Source organism: Mastacembelus armatus, chromosome 10, assembly GCF_900324485.2.
Source record: "Mastacembelus armatus chromosome 10, fMasArm1.2, whole genome shotgun sequence".
Taxonomy (NCBI): Eukaryota; Metazoa; Chordata; class Actinopteri; order Synbranchiformes; family Mastacembelidae; genus Mastacembelus; species Mastacembelus armatus.
In genome coordinates, this window is record NC_046642.1 from 12,732,625 (window position 1) to 12,758,034 (window position 25,410).

General features: G+C 40.6%; 3 protein-coding genes across 4 annotated transcripts in view; all 3 read right to left on the reverse strand.

Moving 5' to 3' along the window:
• Window positions 1–12,672, reverse strand: part of LOC113144193 (protocadherin gamma-C5-like) — a 261,353-nt gene extending 248,681 nt beyond the window's left edge. The window contains exon 1 of one of the 2 annotated variants that reach the window (XM_026330060.1): window positions 10,207–12,672. In XM_026330060.1, the coding sequence (XP_026185845.1) occupies window positions 10,207–12,591 (2,385 nt within the window). In that variant the 5' untranslated portion in view covers window positions 12,592–12,672. Of the gene's footprint in view, window positions 1–5,642; window positions 8,109–10,206 lie in introns of those variants that run through there. The other variant, XM_026330055.1, reaches the window with a different exon arrangement.
• A 1,755-nt stretch (window positions 12,673–14,427) lies between these two features.
• Window positions 14,428–16,917, reverse strand: LOC113144749 (protocadherin gamma-A12-like). Its single transcript, XM_026330973.1, has one exon. It carries the CDS (start codon window positions 16,834–16,836, stop codon window positions 14,428–14,430), a length of 2,409 nt encoding a protein of 802 aa, XP_026186758.1. The 5' UTR covers window positions 16,837–16,917.
• A 1,954-nt stretch (window positions 16,918–18,871) lies between these two features.
• LOC113144750 (protocadherin gamma-A12-like) lies at window positions 18,872–21,277 on the reverse strand. Its single transcript, XM_026330975.1, has one exon. It carries the CDS (start codon window positions 21,275–21,277, stop codon window positions 18,872–18,874), a length of 2,406 nt encoding a protein of 801 aa, XP_026186760.1.
• Between the last annotated feature and the right edge of the window lie 4,133 nt (window positions 21,278–25,410).

The window sequence follows — 25,410 nt, forward strand, 5'->3', positions numbered from 1 at the left end:
CATTGGGCGACTGATTTTGGCCAGAGACTACAGGTCTAGAGGGGAGTCCACATGCTGCCTGTGGAATGATCGCAGTGGTCGTCAGAACCACCATATCCCTCTCAAGATTTCATAAAATCAGCAGAGCTCTGTGCTTTGTCATGGAGATGACATAAGGACTTCAGGGGCCTCACTGTCATTTGTGACAATTTTAAACTGCTACTCACTTGCTCAGGAGCTTCTGCAAAAGAAAATAGCCTTGGTCAGGACAATCAGGAAAAATAAAACTGGAGCTTTTGTCTTTGTCTCAATCAGTGGCCACAGATGTTATTTTAAATTTCGTGGACATAGCTGCATAGCTTTTCCTAGAAGAACTTGGAAATTCTCTGGTCTCTGCATCAATATCGTTGAGAACCTCCCTCACGCACTAGTTTTCTGCCGCACTGGTGAGTGGGATGCAGTCTTCTGAAACTGTGCCTTCAGACACAGAATCAAAGACACCAGCAGATACCAGAAGATACCAGCAGACACCAGCAGCTCAGGAGTAAAGAGGGGAACAAAAAAGAAAAAACAACAGCCAGCACTTTCTTCTATTGTGGTAGACACACTTGCAAAGAGCTGGAGGTGATATCGTGCAACTTATGCTGGAAAAACTGAACATGCGCGTGCATGTGCGCGCGCGCACACACACACACACGCACTCTATAATATGCTGATATAGTCCATATAAAACTCCATATAAAAGCCAGAAACTAATTTTCTATGCACAGGCCTGTGTACAGGGTTAATGGGGCCACTTGGTTGTCAACAGTAAAAATCACAAATTTTCCCTCTACCCAACAGCGGAAACCACCAACCATCAAGAATGTATGATTATATAGTGTCATGGCTGTGCAGTCAAAAAATGACATTACAATGGCAGTCAATGGGGCAAAAACATCCACGAACAATAAATTATTCAGAAAAAAATAATATCCAATGCTGCGAAAAAACTAACAATGCATCAAAATCAGTGTTGTTACTAATCTTTGACATATCCAAGACTGTATTAGGGGGTAAAAAAAAAATCCAGTCCACAATCACTTTTTATATTGAAAATAAGTCATTTTGTGTGTTTTTCCCCCCAAATCTGTGACATCACTTATGAAATTGGCATTTAAAGGGATAAAATCCTGGAATTTTTTTCAACAGGTAGTAGTTTTGATCAGAACTGAAGTTGATTAACAGAGTTAAAGTTGTTTAAAATATTTATCTGACATATTTTTACAACAGTTTATTTTAGTGGATGTTTTCATCCCAAACGTACCTATAGGGTAGTGTTTTTGAACAGTGCACAAGGATTAAAAGCATAAAGTAAAAATAAGTCATGTAGAGGCAATATGATCAAAAGCTAATTATTATATTTAGAGGAAAACACTCCACACTTTTACGATATTTGACTCAATTCAAAACAATCAAATGAGCCTACCTCATTGGCCTCCAAAGAATCTTGAAACATGTCAGCAAAATCGCTGGGACTTTTCCTCAGAGTCTGGTCAGCAGGCAGTGTGTTGTCATTGTAAGAAGTCACGAACTTAAAGTCACTGGTTCGAGAGCCTGTTGTCAGGTATGCGTCATAATTGTACGTGCTGCGTAAAGTCCCAGTGCCGTCAACATCTGCGTAATTAGGAGGGAGGTAAGCGCTGGGGATGGCGACTGCTCCGTCAAACAACAGTCTGGGCTTTCTCCTGCGACAAAACCTCACACCCAGGATGATGATGATGAAGGTCAGAAAAAAGGTGGACACACACACCAGCGCGATGATCAGGTAAGACGTCAGTTTGGAGTTCTTCTCATCATAAGACATGTCCTTCAGTTCTGGCACCTCAGCCAAGTTATCAGAAATAAGTAAATACATGGAACAGGTGGCAGACAGAGAGGGCTGCCCGTTATCTTTCACTGCCACAATAAGGTTCTGTTTCATGCTGTCAGATTCAGAAATGTCCCGCTGGGTCCTGATCTCTCCGCTGTGGACACCAATAGTGAAAAGTCCCGGATCAGTCGATTTCACTATATGATAGGACAGCCACGCGTTCTGTCCGGAGTCCGCGTCCACCGCTATCACTTTGGACACCAGAGAGCCTCCGTGTGCGGCTTTGGGCACCAGCTCGGTCATGAAGGAGTTGCCCTCCGGGGCGGGGTACAGGATCTGAGGACAGTTGTCGTTCACATCCGATATGAACACACTCACGGTCACGTTGCTGCTGAGCGGAGGAGAACCGTTGTCTCTGGCCATCACCTGGACTTTAAAGCTCCTCAGCTGTTCATAATCAAACGACCTCACAGCGTGGATCACCCCCGTGTCTCCGTTCACAGACACATAGGAGGACACCGGGGCACCGTTCACCTCACCAGCTAACAGAGAATAAACCACTGTACCGTTCTGTCTCCAGTCGGGGTCTCGAGCAGTAACGGAACATAAAGTGGAGCCAGCTTTGTTATTTTCACTCACATATGCGCTGTACGACTGTTCCTCAAACACAGGTGGGTTGTCGTTGATGTCAGCTACAGATAACTGGACACTTTTAGAGGAGGACAGAGGTGGAGAGCCCTCGTCAGTGGCAGTGATTGTAATGTTGTAATCAGACACTAGTTCACGGTCCAGTTGTCCTGTGCTCACCACAGAATAATAGTTTTTAATAGAAGGAACTAACTTAAAAGGGACATTTTGCTGAATGGAGCAGCGAACCTGTCCGTTTTTCTCAGAGTCTCTGTCCTGCACGTTAATGATGCCCACCTCTGTACCAGGTGACACATTCTCAGGAACAGAATTGGACAGGGATTTTAAATTGATTTCAGGTGCGTTGTCATTAACGTCGGAGATTTCAATAATCACTTTGGAATCCGAGCTAAGGCCATATCCATCTTTTGCGTCTACGCGCATTTCATACATTGACTCCTCCTCAAAATCTAATGGCCCTATTACTGTTATTTCTCCTGTAGTGTTATTTAAAGCGAAAACTTTTCTGCCCGTTTCTGAAATCCGACTTATTTCATATGTCACATCTCCATTAACTCCTTCATCTGCATCAGCTGCAGCCACTTTAACCACTACAGTTTCTACAGGAGAGTTTTCGGGAATTAAGGCTTTATACACTGGCTGGCTAAACACTGGAGCATTATCATTGGCATCTAGGATAGTCACATGGACAGTTGCAGTCCCAGTTCTTTGAGGACTGCCTCCATCTAGTGCAGTGAGGAGTAATCTCATGTCCTGCTGTTCCTCGCGGTCTAACTCTTTGTTCAACACCAGCTCTGCATATTTACCACCGTCTGATTTTAACTGAATTTTTAACACTAAATAAACGTTTGCCTGTAAGGAATAACTTTGAACAGCATTTTGACCAATATCCAGATCGTGCGCCTCCAAGACACGGAATCGGGATCCCATCACAGCCAATTCGTTTATTTCTATTTTGATTTCGTCCTTAGCAAAAACAGGCGGATTGTCATTGATATCCTGTATCTGTAATGAAATGCGGTGCAACTCAAGGGGAGCCTCTAACACCAACTCAAATCTAAGCATACAAGATGACTTTTCGCCGCAAAGCGCCTCTCGATCGATTCTTTCAGCGACAATGAAATCTCCATTGTTAAGATTTATATCACAGTACCGTTTACGGTTAAGCTCGCTATCGATGCGGGCCTTTCGAGCAGATAATTTACCGACGTTCAGTCCGAGGTCTCTTGCTATGTTTCCTATAACAGATCCAGGTTTCATTTCCTCAGGAACAGAATAGCTTACATCCCCGGCACCGATGTGAAGCAGCTGAAAACAGAAACCAATGCTGTAAAGAAGGCCGACCGCTGAGTAGCCATTGTGTGCCATCCTCACCCAGAAATAGGGGATAATATTCCAAAAAAGATGGATGCTTTTAATTATCAGCGAGAGAAAATCCGTGGAGTCCCGTAGCCTATAACATGCTGACACATTAGATGTAGTGTGTCTGAACGGTCAACTGAAGCACATCTAATGATATAATTTTAGGAGGAGAGCATCAAGCCTGCAGTAACAACAATGGTTGGGAAAGTATTTCCTCTGCTTGTCAACAGCGACACTATGAGTTCAACTTCACCTCTGCAAGTGAACAACACAGATATTACACAGAGAAACTGTTGTTTCACATCGTTTCATTGCACGTGAAAAGATCAATGTATGTCAAGGAAGAGTTCGGTTATTTAACAGGTTTGCTGTAAATAATAAATACATTGTACCCACAAAAAACAAAAATCCTAACAAATAAGTTTAAGGGATTAAAAAAACAACTTGCAAATCAACCGTTTCAGAACGGCCCATATACCTACGACAGAAAAAAAATTGCCATCTCCCACAAGTTCCACTTCCAGTAAGCGCGGGTACTGAGAATGCACATACAGAGAAATACTGTAAAGTAGAAGTGAAGCAATACTTATTTTGCATGAAGTGAGAGGTTAAAAAGGATAAAGTTAAATTATGAGTCACCAAATATAAACACACATTCAAAGCCAATGCTGTAACATGCGAACGTATTCATGAATTTATCAATAAAAATATTTACAAGGCCACTAAAAGGGGGGAAAAAAACTAAGTTTAATAAAGTGTGCTGTTCAGAAATGTAGTTTTAATAAAGCTATATCACAAATACGTACTTCCACATTCGTGCATATATAATTTTCACAAATAATTATACTACTTTTAATTGTTTTTAAGAATTTATTGCTTAATACGAAAGCGTTGCATGAAGTTATAAAAAATAAATAAATTAAATAAAACTATTGCGTTGCATTACACATCTGGCTATATCCAGAGAACTAATTTAGACGGAGGAACAAGTCTTTGCTCTTTAGTCGCCAACTGAGTGTTAAGGTTTTGAATTGTCTGCATCCGCTACAATATAATTTACAGTACGTTAACATTTCCATAAGCACCATAGAGCTGAAATATGATGCTCGTCACTTTTAGATAGTGTAATCTTTTCTTTTTGGGATAAAAAAAAAGTTTAGCCTATATGTGCTTTCCTATATCAAATCGTATTTCAGTATAACAATACATATATAACATTTAGTGTAATACTGCTACATATCATAATTACATTAAATGAACTATGGAACAAAATGTGTGAGCAACTTATGGTTAGCAACATTCTAAGGAACAGACTTTAAAAGTTTTCCAGTTCCTGCTGTAAGTGTACAACAGTGGTATTTTGAATGAAAAATAAAAAGCTCAAATTTGTGAGAAAAGGAAGAGCAAAAACCTGTAACCATGTTTAATCATATAACATCTAGATAAAAACAATGCTGACAGCATTGACTTCTACCTGCCAAGAAAAAAAAAGAAGCAGAATCTCAAATATGTAAAACATTGTTTGCAATTAGATTATCTGCATGAACGTCTTTTTTTTTTTTTTTTTTTTTTTGCAACTGTGCATTTTCTTCCTCCTGAGAATGATGATTATTAAAATTATTAGTTGTGTATTATTGAGAGAAAAACTACTGAATCAAAAAATTATTTTAAAAATTGCAAACTTTTTTTAGGCTAGAGATTTTAGGTCCGATGAAGCTGCAGAGCAACTGGTATTACATTTTTTATGATGTGCAAACAAAAAAAGACAACATCATTCTTAGAAAAATATAACAATTCCTACCTCTGGTGATTGACTTAGCTCTCCAAACACCTCAAGAAAATCGCTGGGACTTTTCCTCAGAGTCTGGTCAGCAGGCAGTGTGTTGTCATTATAAGACGTCACGAACTTAAAGTCACTGGTTCGAGAGCCTGTTGTCAGGTATGCGTCATAATTGTACGTGCTGCGTAAAGTTCCAGTGCCGTCAACATCTGCGTAATTAGGAGGGAGGTAAGCGCTGGGGATGGCGACTGCTCCGTCAAACAACAGTCTGGGCTTTCTCCTGCGACAAAACCTCACACCCAGGATGATGATGATGAAGGTCAGAAAAAAGGTGGACACACACGCCAGCGCGATGATCAGGTAAGACGTCAGTTTGGAGTTCTTCTCATCATAAGACATGTCCTTCAGTTCTGGCACCTCAGCCAAGTTATCAGAAATAAGTAAATACATGGAACAGGTGGCAGACAGAGAGGGCTGCCCGTTATCTTTCACTGCCACAATAAGGTTCTGTTTCATGCTGTCAGATTCAGAAATGTCCCGCTGGGTCCTGATCTCTCCGCTGTGGACACCAATAGTGAAAAGTCCCGGATCAGTCGATTTCACTATATGATAGGACAGCCAGGCGTTCTGTCCGGAGTCCGCGTCCACCGCTATCACTTTGGACACCAGAGAGCCTCCGTGTGCGGCTTTGGGCACCAGCTCGGTCATGAAGGAGTTGCCCTCCGGGGCGGGGTACAGGATCTGAGGACAGTTGTCGTTCACATCCGATATGAACACACTCACGGTCACGTTGCTGCTGAGCGGAGGAGAACCGTTGTCTCTGGCCATCACCTGGACTTTAAAGCTCCTCAGCTGTTCATAATCAAACGACCTCACAGCGTGGATCACCCCCGTGTCTCCGTTCACAGACACATAGGAAGACACCGGGGCACCGTTCACCTCACCAGCTAACAGAGAATAAACCACTGTACCGTTCTGTCTCCAGTCGGGGTCTCGAGCAGTAACGGAACATAAAGTGGAGCCAGCTTTGTTATTTTCACTCACATATGCGCTGTAGGACTGTTCCTCAAACACAGGTGGGTTGTCGTTGATGTCAGCTACAGATAACTGGACACTTTTAGAGGAGGACAGAGGTGGAGAGCCCTCGTCAGTGGCAGTGATTGTAATGTTGTAATCAGACACTAGTTCACGGTCCAGTTGTCCTGTGCTCACCACAGAATAATAGTTTTTAATAGAAGGAACTAACTTAAAAGGGACATTTTGCTGAATGGAGCAGCGGACCTGTCCGTTTTTCTCAGAGTCTCTGTCCTGCACGTTAATGATGCCCACCTCTGTACCAGGTGACACATTCTCAGGAACAGGATTGGACAGGGATTTCAGATATATCACTGGGGCGTTGTCGTTTATATCAGTCACATCAATGATAACTTTGGCATATGACGTTAGTCCTAAACCATCTTTAGCTTTAACTCTAGTTTCAAAAGAGCGTCTTTCTTCAAAGTCAATCACACCAGTTACTTTAATTTCTCCCGTTTTAGTATCAATGGAAAAAACATTTACATCGTCATCAGATATGTGGCCAAAGTCATATGTCACATCTCCATTAACTCCTTCATCTGCGTCTGTAGCACTGACTTTAATCACCACGGTTTCTGGAGGAGAGTTTTCAGGCAGACTGGCTTTATAAACCGCCTGGCTAAACACTGGGGCGTTATCATTAGCATCCAGCACAGTGACGTGTATGACTACAGTACCTGATCTCTGAGGAGACCCACCATCCAGAGCTGTGAGAAGCAAATTCATCTCTTTTTTTTTCTCTCGATCAAGTATATTTTCTAATACAAGTTCAACTTTGTTACTGTCAACACTGAGAATAAAGTTCTCGTTCTTTTGTAGGATGTACCTCTGAACAGCGTTTTGACCTATATCTGCGTCATGGGCCTCCTCAATAGAGAAACGGTTGCCTCTGTCTGCTGATTCCCTTATTTCCATTTCAATAAAATTGACGTTGAATTTTGGCGAGTTGTCATTAACATCTTGAACATGAAGACTTACACGATGAAGCGCCAGAGGATTTTCTAACACCAGGTCTATTTTTAACACACAGGATGGTTTCTTGCCACAAAGATTTTCTCTGTCTATTCTCTCCGATGTGATCAAATCTCCAGTACTCAGATTAATCTCACAGTACCGCTTATTTGTCCCTTCAAAATCCACACGAGCCTTCCGTGAAGCTAAGGTCCTCACATCAAGACCAAGATCTTTGGCTATATTTCCAATAACAGCGTCTCGTTTCATTTCTTCAGGAACAGAATAACTCAGGTCTCCATAAACGACGTGGACCGATAACATAAAGGAAGCGAAGCAGAGGACCGTGCAGAGTCCTGAAAATCCTTTGTTTCCCATTTTGCCACAAAACGTGTCTTCAACTTGCACAATTTAACGTCCACAGCAAAAAATAAAATATACAGGGAAAAAGACAATAATCCAACACTTAAGACACAACGAAATACGATACAACACATCAGAGGATTTAACTGGTTCTCTGGAAAATATGCAGCAGATTTCATGCAGTGGAGTGGGTGGAGTGGTGCACGTTAATTTTCTGTAAGCCAACAGTGACACCATGAGTCGCTTCCTCGCTTCACATTGGAATAGTTCAGTTATTCTTCAAAGACTCTAAAAACTGGGGGTATATTTAATGGTTATCAATTAAAATGCGAGTACTTTTCTGAAAGATTTACGAAAGTTGAAAAGACTAAACGCTGGGTGAATTGGAGTAGACACCATATTACAAATGACACTTACTGACCATTCAGTCAGACCACGATAGCCCGTGTAACTGTTCAGTAATAAAGAGGTAGATAAACTGAGTTAACACTTTTAGCCTGTTACTTAAGGAACGCATCACATCAAGACCGATTTCTTTGGCTAAAGCGTCTAGTTTCCTCTCTTCAGAAACAGAATAACTCAAATCTCCATGAACGATGTGGACGGATAACATACGGCTTTAGAAATCTGGGATGGGGCTTATCCCAGTAAACATCTGAGATCAATGTCCATTTGTTTATGGACCTCCAATGGCTCAAAACAAGAAAATAAAGAAGTTAGCTTTGCTTAAGCTTTATCAAAGATTTCATATATTATACATAGTTATAAAAACGGTCTTATTGTCAGCACCACAGATAAACGAGGGGGATTTGACTTAGACATAACAGAAAACAACACTACAAAACCTAAATGAAACATCAGACAGTATATAGTGGCTAGATCGTAATAAACAGCCGGTTGGATGTAACAACAGCTACTAATCAGCAATAATTATATCTATTATTACAAATATTATCAGTATCAGTAATAGTAACCTTAGTAGTAGCAGTAAAGATGGCGCTGTGATTATAAAATTTCAATGTCAAACAACATGCTGAAAAGGAAAAAACAAATCTCTAGATGAGCTTGTTTTTGACCGTCCTGAGTATCAGCACCACGGACAGATACCTTGAGAATTGTCAGGATTGACAGAGCGGACACTAAATGTTGCATTGATTTACTGACAGATTGAACATCCTTTATTGTCATTGTACAAACATACAACGAAATATATTTACTTGCACAATTCTCAATACACAGAGAATATCCTATATAGAGGATATATATATGTGCGTGTGTGTGTATGTATAAAAGTACAAATATTAAAAGTAGAATATGTTAAAAGTATTGCACACACATACTCTCAGACAGACAATCCACATCCCGATTCCACAACACGCACACTACCGTTACTAAAAATGCCAATGTAAAGACCAGTGTCTTAGACTGTATTATTTAGAGTCAGCAGGTTCAACAAGACTAAATACTGACTGATTCTAAAACCTAAAACGTTACTATGATTTATAAATGTTATCGGTATCGGTAGTAGCCATCTTAGTAGTAGAAGTAAAGATGGCGCTGTATTTATAACATTTCAAAGTCAAAGACCATGCTGAAGAGAAAAAAACAACTTAATTCAGCTTGTGTGTGAGAGTCATAGGAGTATTTCAGCACCACGGACAGATACCTTGAGAATTGTCAGGATTGACAGAGCCGACACTAAATGTTAGATTGATTTACTGACAGAGGCCAATGTCTTAGACTATTATTGACAGTCGGACGATTCAGCAACAGTAACTACTGACTAACTCAAAACCTAAAATGTTAGTATGCCATAACAAAGAAAGTCAACAACTCAGATTTTCAGTAACCAACAAATGTCATATTGTCGTTAATGTTTATGACTGTGAAACAAGACCAAAGAAGAGAAACCAGTAAACACACCAGGTAGCAAAAGATTAAATAAAAGAAAAAATAATACAGGAGAAACGTGCATTTAACAAAAACAAAATGATGAGAACAATTGATATAGTCAATACCGGTAAAATTTATCATCATCGGCAACTACACTTCATAATTAAATCGCGCAAAAAGAAAGACAAAATTACCTTATATCAGCAAAGACATTAATTTAAATGCACTATTGAAATTTGGAGACGATTTAATAAATATATTAAAACTGCATCAATGGTCAAACATTTAGAACAGCTCCTACCTCTACAGACACCCCCAAGTCTTCGAAGGAATCAGCAAAGTCTGATGGGCTTTTCCTCAGAGTCTGGTCAGCAGGCAGTGTGTTGTCATTGTAAGACGTCACGAACTTAAAGTCACTGGTTCGAGAGCCTGTTGTCAGGTATGCGTCATAATTGTACGTGCTGCGTAAAGTCCCAGTGCCGTCAACATCTGCGTAATTAGGAGGGAGGTAAGCGCTGGGGATGGCGACTGCTCCGTCAAACAACAGTCTGGGCTTTCTCCTGCGACAAAACCTCACACCCAGGATGATGATGATGAAGGTCAGAAAAAAGGTGGACACACACACCAGCGCGATGATCAGGTAAGACGTCAGTTTGGAGTTCTTCTCATCATAAGACATGTCCTTCAGTTCTGGCACCTCAGCCAAGTTATCAGAAATAAGTAAATACATGGAACAGGTGGCAGACAGAGAGGGCTGCCCGTTATCTTTCACTGCCACAATAAGGTTCTGTTTCATGCTGTCAGCTTCAGAAATGTCCCGCTGGGTCCTGATCTCTCCGCTGTGGACACCAATAGTGAAAAGTCCAGGATCAGTCGATTTCACTATATGATAGGACAGCCAGGCGTTCTGTCCGGAGTCCGCGTCCACCGCTATCACTTTGGACACCAGAGAGCCTCCGTGTGCGGCTTTGGGCACCAGCTCGGTCATGAAGGAGTTGCCCTCCGGGGCGGGGTACAGGATCTGAGGACAGTTGTCGTTCACATCCGATATGAACACACTCACGGTCACGTTGCTGCTGAGCGGAGGAGAACCGTTGTCTCTGGCCATCACCTGGACTTTAAAGCTCCTCAGCTGTTCATAATCAAACGATCTCACAGCGTGGATCACCCCCGTGTCTCCGTTAACAGACACATAGGAGGACACCGGGGCACCGTTCACCTCACCAGCTAACAGAGAATAAACCACTGTACCGTTCTGTCTCCAGTCGGGGTCTCGAGCAGTAACGGAACATAAAGTGGAGCCAGCTTTGTTATTTTCACTCACATATGCGCTGTACGACTCTTCCTCAAACACAGGTGGGTTGTCGTTGATGTCAGCTACAGATAACTGGACACTTTTAGAGGAGGACAGAGGTGGAGAGCCCTCGTCAGTGGCAGTGATTGTAATGTTGTAATCAGACACTAGTTCACGGTCCAGTTGTCCTGTGCTCACCACAGAATAATAGTTTTTAATAGAAGGAACTAACTTAAAAGGGACATTTTGCTGAATGGAGCAGCGAACCTGTCCGTTTTTCTCAGAGTCTCTGTCCTGCACGTTAATGATGCCCACCTCTGTACCAGGTGACACATTCTCAGGAACAGGATTGGACAGGGATTTCAGGTGTATCACTGGGGCGTTGTCATTTATATCAGTCACATCAATGATAACTTTGGCATATGACGTTAGTCCTAAACCATCTTTAGCTTCCACACGCATGTCAAAAGAGCTAGTTTCTTCAAAGTCAATCACACCAGTTACTTTAATTTCTCCCGTTTTAGTATCAATGGAAAAAACATTTACATCGTCATCAGATATGTGGCCAAAGTCATATATCACATCTCCATTAACTCCTTCATCTGCGTCTGTAGCACTGACTTTAATCACCACAGTATCTACAGGAGAGTTTTCAGGCAGACTGGCTTTATAAACCGCCTGGCTAAACACTGGGGCGTTATCATTAGCATCCAGCACAGTGACGTGTATGACTACAGTACCTGATCTCTGAGGAGACCCACCATCCAGAGCTGTGAGAAGCAAATTCATCTCTTTTTTTTTCTCTCGATCAAGTATATTTTCTAATACAAGTTCAACTTTGTTACTGTCAACACTGAGAATAAAGTTCTCGTTCTTTTGTAGGATGTACCTCTGAACAGCGTTTTGACCTATATCTGCGTCATGGGCCTCCTCAATAGAGAAACGGTTGCCTCTGTCTGCTGACTCTCTTATTTCCATTTCAATCAAACTTTTCTTAAATTTTGGCGAGTTGTCATTAACATCTTGAACATGAAGACTTACACGATGAAGTTCCAAAGGATTTTCTAACACCAGGTCTATTTTTAACACACAGGATGGTTTCTTGCCACAAAGGTTTTCTCTGTCTATTCTCTCCGATGTGATCAAATCTCCAGTACTCAGATTAATCTCACAATACCGCTTATTTGTCCCTTCAAAATCCACACGAGCCTTCCGTGAAGCTAAGGTCCTCACATCAAGACCAAGATCTTTGGCTATATTTCCAATAACAGCGTCTCGTTTCATTTCTTCAGGAACAGAATAACTCAGGTCTCCATAAACGACGTGGACCGATAACATAAAGGAAGCGAAGCAGAGGACCGTGCAGAGTCCTGAAAATCCTTTGTTTCCCATTTTGCCACAAAACGTGTCTTCAACTTGCACAATTTAACGTCCACAGCAAAAAATAAAATATACAGGGAAAAAGACAATAATCCAACACTTAAGACACAACGAAATACGATACAACACATCAGAGGATTTAACTGGTTCTCTGGAAAATATGCAGCAGATTTCATGCAGTGGAGTGGGTGGAGTGGTGCACGTTAATTTTCTGTAAGCCAACAGTGACACCATGAGTCGCTTCTTCGCTTCACATTGGAATAGTTCAGTTATTCCTCATACACTCTAAAAACTGGGGGCATATTTACTGGTGACTGATTAAAATGTGAGTTGCGCTTTATTTGAAAGATTCACGACACATGGAAAGTCTAACGACAATAGCGTGATGCCAAACGCTGGCTGAATAGGAGTAAAATCACCACATAAATTACACTTAATGACCACCCAAGAAAAAAGTATAGGCACTTTTAAGAATGTTGACGTCACAGCAAAAATGCACGTCTGACACGTTAGAAGAAAAAAGTCTCAATATAACTTTACATACATAGATATCAGCATAAAAACATTGATATATAACCACTGGTCATGGCAGAAGTTCTTAAAATGTCTTCAACCTAATACATCAGGATTAAGAAATCCGAGGTGTGCCTCACCTTATTATACATCTGAGCGCAATGCCTATTTGTTTGTGCCCGTCACGTGGTCCAAAACACCGAAATAAACATACGTTTGCTTTGCTTGAGCTTTGTCAAACCTTTTAAATAATGCACGTAGAAAAGATAAACGGTGTAATTGTCAGCATCAAAGTTGAATGACAGAGAAATATCTGATTCCCAAACAACATGCACTATGAGTACACCTGTAATGCAATACAGCCTGGTGATTTACAAATATTTAACACATTTATTAGCAACAATAGTAATTGCCATTATTACTAGCAGCAGTAGCAGTAGTTGTAATACCAGTAGTAGTAGTGCTGATTCTCGTGATTATGCTGCTTTAAAACCATACAGGAAGGCTAAAGCAAAGAAAAGTGGGGAAAAAATCTCTAGTTGAGCTTGACTGTGAGCGTTCATGAGTTTTTCAGAAACACGGACAGCTACCCTGAGAACTGTCAGATTGACATAGCGGACACTAAATGTTACATGGATCAACTGACAGAGGCCAGTGTCTTACACTTTACTGTTCAGAGTCAGACGGTTTAGCAAATGTAAAAACAGCCTGAAACTAATACCTAAAATATTGCTATGGACTGAGTCGAAAAAGGGTCCACGTTTAGTGCATTTGTAGACGACTAGGATAACAAACATTACATTTATATTTGAAAATATGTCAGAGTTAGCCAAAAAGCCATATTGGATTTTTAGGCCGCGTTTATACCTAACATGCGGTGATGTATAATACCTCGTGATGTGTGATACTAACTGACAAGGAAGCGAGTAGCTCCAACAATAAGCAGATTACACCTCTTTGCCAAATGTTTAGAATAAAAGAAGACCTACTGAATAACAAATCATTGCACATTCCTCTTATAATATCAAAAACGTTAAATACTTCATACAACCTAGGGTTTATGTCAAAAAGGATCATGTTTTAAAAAGCACTCATCGGGATTGTATGGATTTGCCTATTAGGGAATAAGAATTTCGGTTACAGAAAAGTTTCAGTAACAGGAGTCAGGGTCAACTTGTCTACTGCATTTATTATTTGAATAACGCTAAAACAAAGAACAATTACATATAATTCAGACAAGAAATTATTTTAAGGGCAATGTTGAAATTAGAGTCTTAAACGGGAGCAAAGACACTTTAAACAACTTCATGAAAAAAAAAAAAACTGCAACAATAGTCAAACATTTAGACCACCACCTACCTCTACAGATGCCCCCATGTCTTCGAAGGGATCAACAAAGTCAGATGGGCTTTTCCTCAGAGTCTGGTCAGCAGGCAGTGTGTTGTCATTGTAAGACGTCACGAACTTAAAGTCACTGGTTCGAGAGCCTGTTGTCAGGTATGCGTCATAATTGTACGTGCTGCGTAAAGTTCCTGTGCCGTCAACATCTGCGTAATTAGGAGGGAGGTAAGCGCTGGGGATGGCGACTGCTCCGTCAAACAACAGTCTGGGCTTTCTCCTGCGACAAAACCTCACACCCAGGATGATGATGATGAAGGTCAGAAAAAAGGTGGACACACACACCAGCGCGATGATCAGGTATAACGTCAGTTTGGAGTTCTTCTCATCATAAGACATGTCCTTCAGTTCTGGCACCTCAGCCAAGTTATCAGAAATAAGTAAATACATGGAACAGGTGGCAGACAGAGAGGGCTGCCCGTTATCTTTCACTGCCACAATAAGGTTCTGTTTCATGCTGTCAGATTCAGAAATGTCCCGCTGGGTCCTGATCTCTCCGCTGTGGACACCAATAGTGAAAAGTCCAGGATCAGTCGATTTCACTATATGATAGGACAGCCAGGCGTTCTGTCCGGAGTCCGCGTCCACCGCTATCACTTTGGACACCAGAGAGCCTCCGTGTGCGGCTTTGGGCACCAGCTCGGTCATGAAGGAGTTGCCCTCCGGGGCGGGGTACAGGATCTGAGGACAGTTGTCGTTCACATCCGATATGAACACACTCACGGTCACGTTGCTGCTGAGCGGAGGAGAACCGTTGTCTCTGGCCATCACCTGGACTTTAAAGCTCCTCAGCTGTTCATAATCAAACGACCTCACAGCGTGGATCACCCCCGTGTCTCCGTTAACAGACACATAGGAGGACACCGGGGCACCGTTCACCTCACCAGCTAACAGAGAATAAACCACTGTACCGTTCTGTCTCCAGTCGGGGTCTCGAGCAGTAACGGAACATAAAGTGGAGCCAGCTTTGTTATTTTCACTCACATATGCGCTGTACGACTGTTCCTCAAACACAGGTGGGTTGTCGTTGATGTCAGCTACAGATAACTGGACACTTTTAGAGGAGGACAGAGGTGGAGAGCCCTCGTCAGTGGCAGTGATTGTAATGTTGTAATCAGACACTAGTTCACGGTCCAGTTGTCCTGTGCTCACCACAGAATAATAGTTTTTAATAGAAGGAACTAACTTAAAAGGGACATTTTGCTGAATGGAGCAGCGGACCTGTCCGTTTTTCTCAGAGTCTCTGTCCTGCACGTTAATGATGCCCACCTCTGTACCAGGTGACACATTCTCAGGAACAGGATTGGACAGGGATTTCAGATATATCACTGGGGCGTTGTCGTTTATATCAGTCACATCAATGATAACTTTGGCATATGACGTTAGTCCTAAACCATCTTTAGCTCGTACTCTACTTTCAAAAGAGCTAGTTTCTTCAAAGTCAATTACACCAGTTACTTTAATTTCTCCCGTTTTAGGATCAATGGAAAAAACATTTACATCGTCATCAGATATGTGGCCGAAGTCATATGTCACATCTCCATTAACTCCTTCATCTGCGTCTGTAGCACTGACTTTAATCACTACGGTTTCTGGAGGAGAGTTTTCAGGCAGACTGGCTTTATAAACCGCCTGGCTAAACACTGGGGCGTTATCATTAGCATCCAGCACAGTGACGTGTATGACTACAGTACCTGATCTCTGAGGAGACCCACCATCCAGAGCTGTGAGAAGCAAATTCATCTCTTTTTGTTTCTCTCGATCGAGTTTATTGTCCAACACAAGTTCAACTTTGTTACTGTCAACACTGAGAATAAAGTTCTCGTTCTTTTGTAGGATGTACCTCTGAACAGCGTTTTGACCTATATCTGCGTCATGGGCCTCCTCAATAGAGAAACGGTTGCCCTTCTCAGCTGATTCCCTTATTTCCATCTCAATTATTTTGTCTCTGAATTTTGGCGAGTTGTCATTAACATCTTGAACATGAAGACTTACACGATGAAGCGCCAGAGGATTTTCTAACACCAGGTCTATTTTTAACACACAGGATGGTTTCTTGCCACAAAGATTTTCTCTGTCTATTCTCTCCGATGTGATCAAATCTCCAGTACTCAGATTAATCTCACAGTACCGCTTATTTGTCCCTTCAAAATCCACACGAGCCTTCCGTGAAGCTAAGGTCCTCACATCAAGACCAAGATCTTTGGCTATATTTCCAATAACAGCGTCTCGTTTCATTTCTTCAGGAACAGAATAACTCAGGTCTCCATAAACGACGTGGACCGATAACATAAAGGAAGCGAAGCAGAGGACCGTGCAGAGTCCTGAAAATCCTTTGTTTCCCATTTTGCCACAAAACGTGTCTTCAACTTGCACAATTTAACGTCCACAGCAAAAAATAAAATATACAGGGAAAAAGACAATAATCCAACACTTAAGACACAACGAAATACGATACAACACATCAGAGGATTTAACTGGTTCTCTGGAAAATATGCAGCAGATTTCATGCAGTGGAGTGGGTGGAGTGGTGCACGTTAATTTTCTGTAAGCCAACAGTGACACCATGAGTCGCTTCCTCGCTTCACATTGGCATAGTTCAGTTATTCCTCAAAGACTCTAAAAACTGGGGGTATATTTAATGGTTATCAATTAAAATGCGAGTACTTTTCTGAAAGATTTACGAAAGTTGAAAAGACTAAACGCTGGGTGAATTGGAGTAGACACCATATACAAATGACACTTACTGACCATTCAGCGTCTAGTTTCCTCTCTTCAGAAACAGAATAACTCAAATCTCCATGAACGATGTGGACGGATAACATACGGCTTTAGAAATCTGGGATGGGGCTTATCCCAATAAACATCTGAGATCAATGTCCATTTGTTTATGGACCTCCAATGGCTCAAAACAAGAAAATAAAGAAGTTAGCTTTGCTTAAGCTTTATCAAAGATTTCATATATTATACATAGTTATAAAAACGGTCTTATTGTCAGCACCACAGATAAACGAGGGGGATTTGACTTAGACATAAAAGAAAACAACACTACAAAACCTAAATGAAACATCAGACAGTATATAGTGGCTAGATCGTAATAAACAACCGGATGGATGTAACAACAGCTACTAATCAGCAATAATTATATCTATTATTACAAATATTATCAGTATCAGTAATAGTAACCTTAGTAGTAGCAGTAAAGATGGCGCTGTGATTATAAAATTTCAATGTCAAACAACATGCTGAAAAGGAAAAAACAAATCTCTAGATGAGCTTGTTTTTGACCGTCCTGAGTATCAGCACCACGGACAGATACCTTGAGAATTGTCAGGGTGACAGAGCGGATACTAAATGTTGCATTGATTTACTGACAGATTGAACATCCTTTATTGTCATTGTACAAACATACAACGAAATATATTTACTTGCACAATTCTCAATACACAGAGAATATCCTATATAGAGGATATATATATGTGCGTGTGTGTGTATGTATAAAAGTACAAATATTAAAAGTAGAATATGTTAAAAGTATTGCACACACATACTCTCAGACAGACAATCCACATCCCGATTCCACAACACGCACACTACCGTTACTAAAAATGCCAATGTAAAGACCAGTGTCTTAGACTGTATTATTTAGAGTCAGCAGGTTCAACAAGACTAAATACTGACTGATTCTAAAACCTAAAACGTTACTATGATTTATAAATGTTATCGGTATCGGTAGTAGCCATCTTAGTAGTAGAAGTAAAGATGGCGCTGTATTTATAACATTTCAAAGTCAAAGACCATGCTGAAAAGAAAAAAACAACTTAATTCAGTTTGTGTGTGAGAGTCATAGGAGTATTTCAGCACCACGGACAGATACCTTGAGAATTGTCAGGATTGACAGAGCCGACACTAAATGTTAGATTGATTTACTGACAGAGGCCAATGTCTTAGACTATTATTGACAGTCGGACGATTCAGCAACAGTAACTACTGACTAACTCAAAACCTAAAATGTTAGTATGCCATAACAAAGAAAGTCAACAACTCAGATTTTCAGTAACCAACAAATGTCATATTGTCGTTAATGTTTATGACTGTGAAACAAGACCAAAGAAGAGAAACCAGTAAACACACCAGGTAGCAAAAGATTAAATAAAAGAAAAAATAATACAGGAGAAACGTGCATTTAACAAAAACAAAATGATGAGAACAATTGATATAGTCAATACCGGTAAAATTTATCATCATCGGCAACTACACTTCATAATTAAATCGCGCAAAAACAAAGAAAAAATTACCTTATATCAGCAAAGACATTAATTTAAATGCACTGTTAAAATTTGGAGACGATTTAATAAATATTCTAAAACTGCATCAATGGTCAAACATTTAGAACAGCTCCTACCTCTACAGACGTCATGTCTTCGAAGGGATCAACAAAGTCAGATGGGCTTTTCCTCAGAGTCTGGTCAGCAGGCAGTGTGTTATCATTGTAAGACGTCACGAACTTAAAGTCACTGGTTCGAGAGCCTGTTGTCAGGTATGCGTCATAATTGTACGTGCTGCGTAAAGTTCCTGTGCCGTCAACATCTGCGTAATTAGGAGGGAGGTAAGCGCTGGGGATGGCGACTGCTCCGTCAAACAACAGTCTGGGCTTTCTCCTGCGACAAAACCTCACACCCAGGATGATGATGATGAAGGTCAGAAAAAAGGTGGACACACACACCAGCGCGATGATCAGGTAAGACGTCAGTTTGGAGTTCTTCTCATCATAAGACATGTCCTTCAGTTCTGGCACCTCAGCCAAGTTATCAGAAATAAGTAAATACATGGAACAGGTGGCAGACAGAGAGGGCTGCCCGTTATCTTTCACTGCCACAATAAGGTTCTGTTTCATGCTGTCAGATTCAGAAATGTCCCGCTGGGTCCTGATCTCTCCGCTGTGGACACCAATAGTGAAAAGTCCAGGATCAGTCGATTTCACTATATGATAGGACAGCCAGGCGTTCTGTCCGGAGTCCGCGTCCACCGCTATCACTTTGGACACCAGAGAGCCTCCGTGTGCGGCTTTGGGCACCAGCTCGGTCATGAAGGAGTTGCCCTCCGGGGCGGGGTACAGGATCTGAGGACAGTTGTCGTTCACATCCGATATGAACACACTCACGGTCACGTTGCTGCTGAGCGGAGGAGAACCGTTGTCTCTGGCCATCACCTGGACTTTAAAGCTCCTCAGCTGTTCATAATCAAACGACCTCACAGCGTGGATCACCCCCGTGTCTCCGTTCACAGACACATAGGAGGACACCGGGGCACCGTTCACCTCACCAGCTAACAGAGAATAAACCACTGTACCGTTCTGTCTCCAGTCGGGGTCTCGAGCAGTAACGGAACATAAAGTGGAGCCAGCTTTGTTATTTTCACTCACATATGCGCTGTACGACTCTTCCTCAAACACAGGTGGGTTGTCGTTGATGTCAGCTACAGATAACTGGACACTTTTAGAGGAGGACAGAGGTGGAGAGCCCTCGTCAGTGGCAGTGATTGTAATGTTGTAATCAGACACTAGTTCACGGTCCAGTTGTCCTGTGCTCACCACAGAATAATAGTTTTTAATAGAAGGAACTAACTTAAAAGGGACATTTTGCTGAATGGAGCAGCGGACCTGTCCGTTTTTCTCAGAGTCTCTGTCCTGCACGTTAATGATGCCCACCTCTGTACCAGGTGACACATTCTCAGGAACAGGATTGGACAGGGATTTCAGGTGTATCACTGGGGCGTTGTCATTTATATCAGTCACATCAATGATAACTTTGGCATATGACGTTAGTCCTAAACCATCTTTAGCTTCCACACGCATGTCAAAAGAGCTAGTTTCTTCAAAGTCAATTACACCAGTTACTTTAATTTCTCCAGTTTTAGGATCAATGGAAAAAACATTTACATCGTCATCAGATATGTGGCCAAAGTCATATATCACATCTCCATTAACTCCTTCATCTGCGTCTGTAGCACTGACTTTAATCACCACAGTATCTACAGGAGAGTTTTCAGGCAGACTGGCTTTATAAACCGCCTGGCTAAACACTGGGGCGTTATCATTAGCATCCAGCACAGTGACGTGTATGACTACACTACCTGATCTCTGAGGAGACCCACCATCCAGAGCTATGAGAAGCAAATTCATCTCTTTTTGTTTCTCTCGATCGAGTTTATTGTCCAACACAAGTTCAACTTTGTTACTGTCAACACTGAGAATAAAGTTCTCGTTCTTTTGTAAGATGTACCTCTGAACAGCGTTTTGACCTATATCTGCGTCATGGGCCTGCTCAATGGAGAAACGGTTGCCCTTCTCAGCTGACTCACTTATTTCCATTTCAATCAAATTTTTCTTAAATTTTGGCGAGTTGTCATTAACATCTTGAACATGAAGACTTAAACGATGAAGCTCCAAAGGATTTTCTAACACCAGGTCGATTTTTAACACACAGGATGGTTTCTTGCCACAAAGGTTTTCTCTGTCTATTCTCTCCGATGTGATCAAATCTCCAGTACTCAGATTAATCTCACAATACCGCTTACGACTCCCTTCAAAATCCACACGGGCCTGTCGTGACGCCAATGTCCTCAAATCAACACCAAGATCTTTAGCTACATTTCCAATAACAGCGCCTCGTTTCATCTCTTCAAGAACAGAATAACTCAGGTCTCCATAAACGAGGGGCAACGTAGCAATAAACGAAACGAAGCACAAGATCCGACAAGGCGCTGAAAATCCTTTGTCTCCCATCCTCGGAAAAAAATGTGTCCTTAGCCCTGACCACTTTCCTTTCTTGATAAAAATCGAATCCAAAACGGAGTCAACAATCCAACAGCAGCAAACACGAATAATAGTAGTTAGCTGCTGAAGGGATTCTTCTATGAAATTACAATAGATTTTAAAGCAGTAACAGTGGGTGGAGATGTCTGCGCTACTGTTGTGCTAGCCCACAGCGGCACCATGAGTCGCTTTTTCCTCTTTACACCTGCATGGATGTATTATTCTCGAGAAAGTCAGAACCTGCTTTATTTTCACAAAGTTGCATGCAAAAAATAAATTCGACACTTTAATTGACAATGTTCAAACATAAATAGGCAGCTGATTCAATATGAAAATCTTAGGCTATTGGAGAACAATGGTTAGTCTGGTCAAGCGTTTATTTATTTGCAGACACCTAAGAGTTAGACAAACATTTACACCTTCTAAAGAAATAGATTTTAACTGTTAAGCATGGTATAAATGTAACTTTCAGCACCATGGATAAAGTACAGTCTACACTCAATAAGATTTGAACCATCAATGAAACCATCATTACACTGTCTATGTGTAACGTGAAGAACCACTTTATGACACTGTTAAATATACTAATTCTTCATGGAAGAAATCAAATCACAAATAAAACACTTCAAAAAAATGTGGGGCTTAAAGTCTCAGTGAGAACACATTTCTAGTAAACTGCTTCACATACTTGTATACTTATAAGCAGATCTGATTTGAAGATATACATGTTTAACATATAACTGTAAGAACAATAACATGATTACATCATTATTAGCATTAGTCGGAGCTGATTTAGTAGCAATAGTAGTTCTTTAGCATGTCAGAAAACATGGCTAAACATGATCAAAAGACAAATGAAGTCTTCAAGTTTCACTTTTTGTTTTCTCATAGATGTATTTATAATACACTGTAAAAATGTATACATAATAAACATAGATCACAAGACAGCAGACATAAAACACAGACTTAAATTGTTTCAGCATAATGGAAAATGTCACACACTAGCCACACATTTATTTTTTTTAATCTTTAAACTTTTTTTGTTTGTTTCTGGCCTTTACATTTAATACTCAATAGCATTAGTATTGGAGGATTTAGTTAGCTTTGGAGTTCTTTACCACTCTGGGATGTCAGGTCAGGACATCGACCTGGATTTACTGAACTTAACTGAAGGCTTTTGGTATCAGGTACATAGACACAACACTACTCTTTCAGTCTGCAAAAAGGGGGTACATGTGTATGTGTGGTCTAAATACTCATTACTAATTGAGGTGAATGAAAAATGCATTATAAATACAAGCCCAAACCATAAAAAATTAAATATATAGAATATAGAGCTGGTACAAACATACAGTAGGTAAGAATAAGTGGAATTTTACACAATCAGTTTAAATTTCTTGGAGATACAGAAAGACCATATACTCAGCACATAACAGAGAGGTAACAAGGAACTAACTAACTTCACAAACTCCATAAATTCAACATAATCACATCAAAATCTCTGGAACAGTTCATTGAAAAATACAGTTATATTCCACACTGCAAGAAGGCGTTAGATGAAGGAGGTCCTTTCAAAGTGACTGACCAACCCTTTAAGGAGCACTGGGAATTAGCTTGTCTGGATCATACAGATGTTACAGTAGTACTCTAAACAGTTTTTATGTACAAGTTGCTGAAAAAGTTCCTATATTAATATATTACACAACTAATGTCTGTTGAAAATTAATCTGGTTTTGATCAGTAACTCAGTACAGTGGACTTTCAGTTGATTTTTGCAGAATAACTGATCACTTTACTTGGTTATGGAAATTCTGGACTAACTGAATTTAAATCCAGTTTTTGGGCCTCTTGAAACAGCTGTTGTGCCTTTTAGCTGTTTGTTGCTTGAAATTATAGCTTCAGTACAGCAAGCTAGCCAGCAGCTTCATATGGTAATGCCTATAAGCAGCTTATGTCCCAGTCCAAGGACAAATTTGAAATCGGGATTATATTGACATAAATTTCCTCACATTACTGCTTCAAATGTAAACAATATTTCTATAAGTTCAATTTTAAATGTCTGTTGTAAATCCGAACCCTGAACCAGTCATAAAGCTTCAGCCCTACGTAAACTGTCAATGGCATCTATACAAAGTAACTCAACTATTTCTCCATTTTCTCTTTTGTCTTTTCTTAATCACAATCCCCAAAGCTTTGCAATGTAGCAAAAACCATTGCAAGGGCCATGTTAGCATCAACAAACTCAACTCCATTAATATCACGGTGGTTGTTAGAGAAATTAAAATGTTTACCCTCCTATGACCTGATCCACCTTACTTTAGTATAACTGAAACACTTCTGAATAGGGCCTATTGTGTATTGTGGAAATATAATTTTGCTCTCAGTGAGCACAGCTTGCTCTAACCTTGACTATTTGATAAGGGCCCAGATGTCTTTCTGTGAGAAATCACCTCATTTTTGTGTTACCATGAAAACTGATGTGTTGGGCAGCAAGCAGCCAGTGGCCCTCATGCTGTACTAAGGTGCTGTGTGACTGTTACTCCTTGCAAGTAAAAGAATTTACCTAACAGTGGTGCATAAAATATAATTAAATTTTATTGACTTACCAGTTCAGCAGTTCAGAAATATGAGCAGAAAGATGTTCTCCAGGCACGTCCAGCATTATGCACAAGAAAAGGGTGTTCTCTCAGGAAGTACGGAACACGAAAGACAGAATACAATAAAACACCAACAAATTTAGTTTAGTATAGCTGTCTACAAAAATGGGAAAATGGTATTTGGTAATATGAGCACTGTACAAGACTATTATAGTTGAGACACGACGCTGTTCAGAATAATATGGGATACTGACCCTTATTAGCTAGCAGTGTTTCTTTTACTGCAGTCCTTCTTACTTTCCAAGTTACTGACAAACACTTTTCCCTAAAACAATAAAATATAAAAAAAAAGTCAGTGACAATGTCGGTAATTATTTTGAAGTAACCCAATGTTAATAGAGCAGTTTTTTTCCAATATGTAACTCAACTCCCACCGTGAAAATAAGTCAGATAACCTACGTCAACTAAGTTTTGCTAGCTAAGTGCATCTTTGCCAAAACATTTTTAAGCTAACACTGTGCTCTGTCTATGTAACGTTACCGCTTATTTTTAGTGGTACTGAGCTAACGCTAGTCTCAACCTAGAAACCTAACCTACCAAATTTTACTTTGACATTACTAAGCTAGCTAACGCTGAAGTAAGCTAGCTGCTAACGTTACTTACCCTTAGCCAAAGTCAGTAACTTCTACTGCCATGTTGATTAGCGTTACAAACATTCACGTTGTCTAACTTAGCCATGAATATTTTTGGCTGAATTTGTCCAAACTGAAAACACGATCGACTGGAACGGTCTGTCGTATTATTCCGGACAAACTGCTGAACTTTCACATTTTAATGACATCTGGAAACGAAGAGCCGAACATGTCGGCGTACGGTTAACATACCTGGGAAAACAGCACTGCAATGGAACCTTTGGTGTGACGTACCAGACAGAACCTGCGCAGTTTCTATAGATACCACACTCAAGACGCCACTCGAGCCCGCGGCTGACCGCGTACGTCATCCCGGCCGCCATGTTGGACAGGCAGCGTCACGCTTCTTAATATTTGAAGAGAGGAGGTCTGTCCACAGCTAAAATAATCACACCGAAATTACAACCAAATATGTGGGGACCAGGCTTTACAACACTATTTGTCTCAGTATCTGTAACTCACATTGTATTTATAATATTTATAGGATATTGGAGGTTTGAAATTTTGACACAAAATCATATCCCCAATCTCTCTAACTATATCACAAAATTCATTAATACTACCACACTACCGGGGTAAGTTGTAGCAATAAGAGTGAAGAGTTACAAATTGGGACTACAACACAAATTCTGCATAGTTTATTGAGAACTATGCTTCAAAAGTTCAAAATTGCTATTACATCTAATACCTAATCTGCAGTTGTCAGATGCTCAGTAGGCCTGCCCCATGTGGAGTAATCTACAAAAGAAAATACAAATCTACTGCTTCAATCGAGTCAACATATCTACTGAAGATTTTTTACTGGTGTGATAGC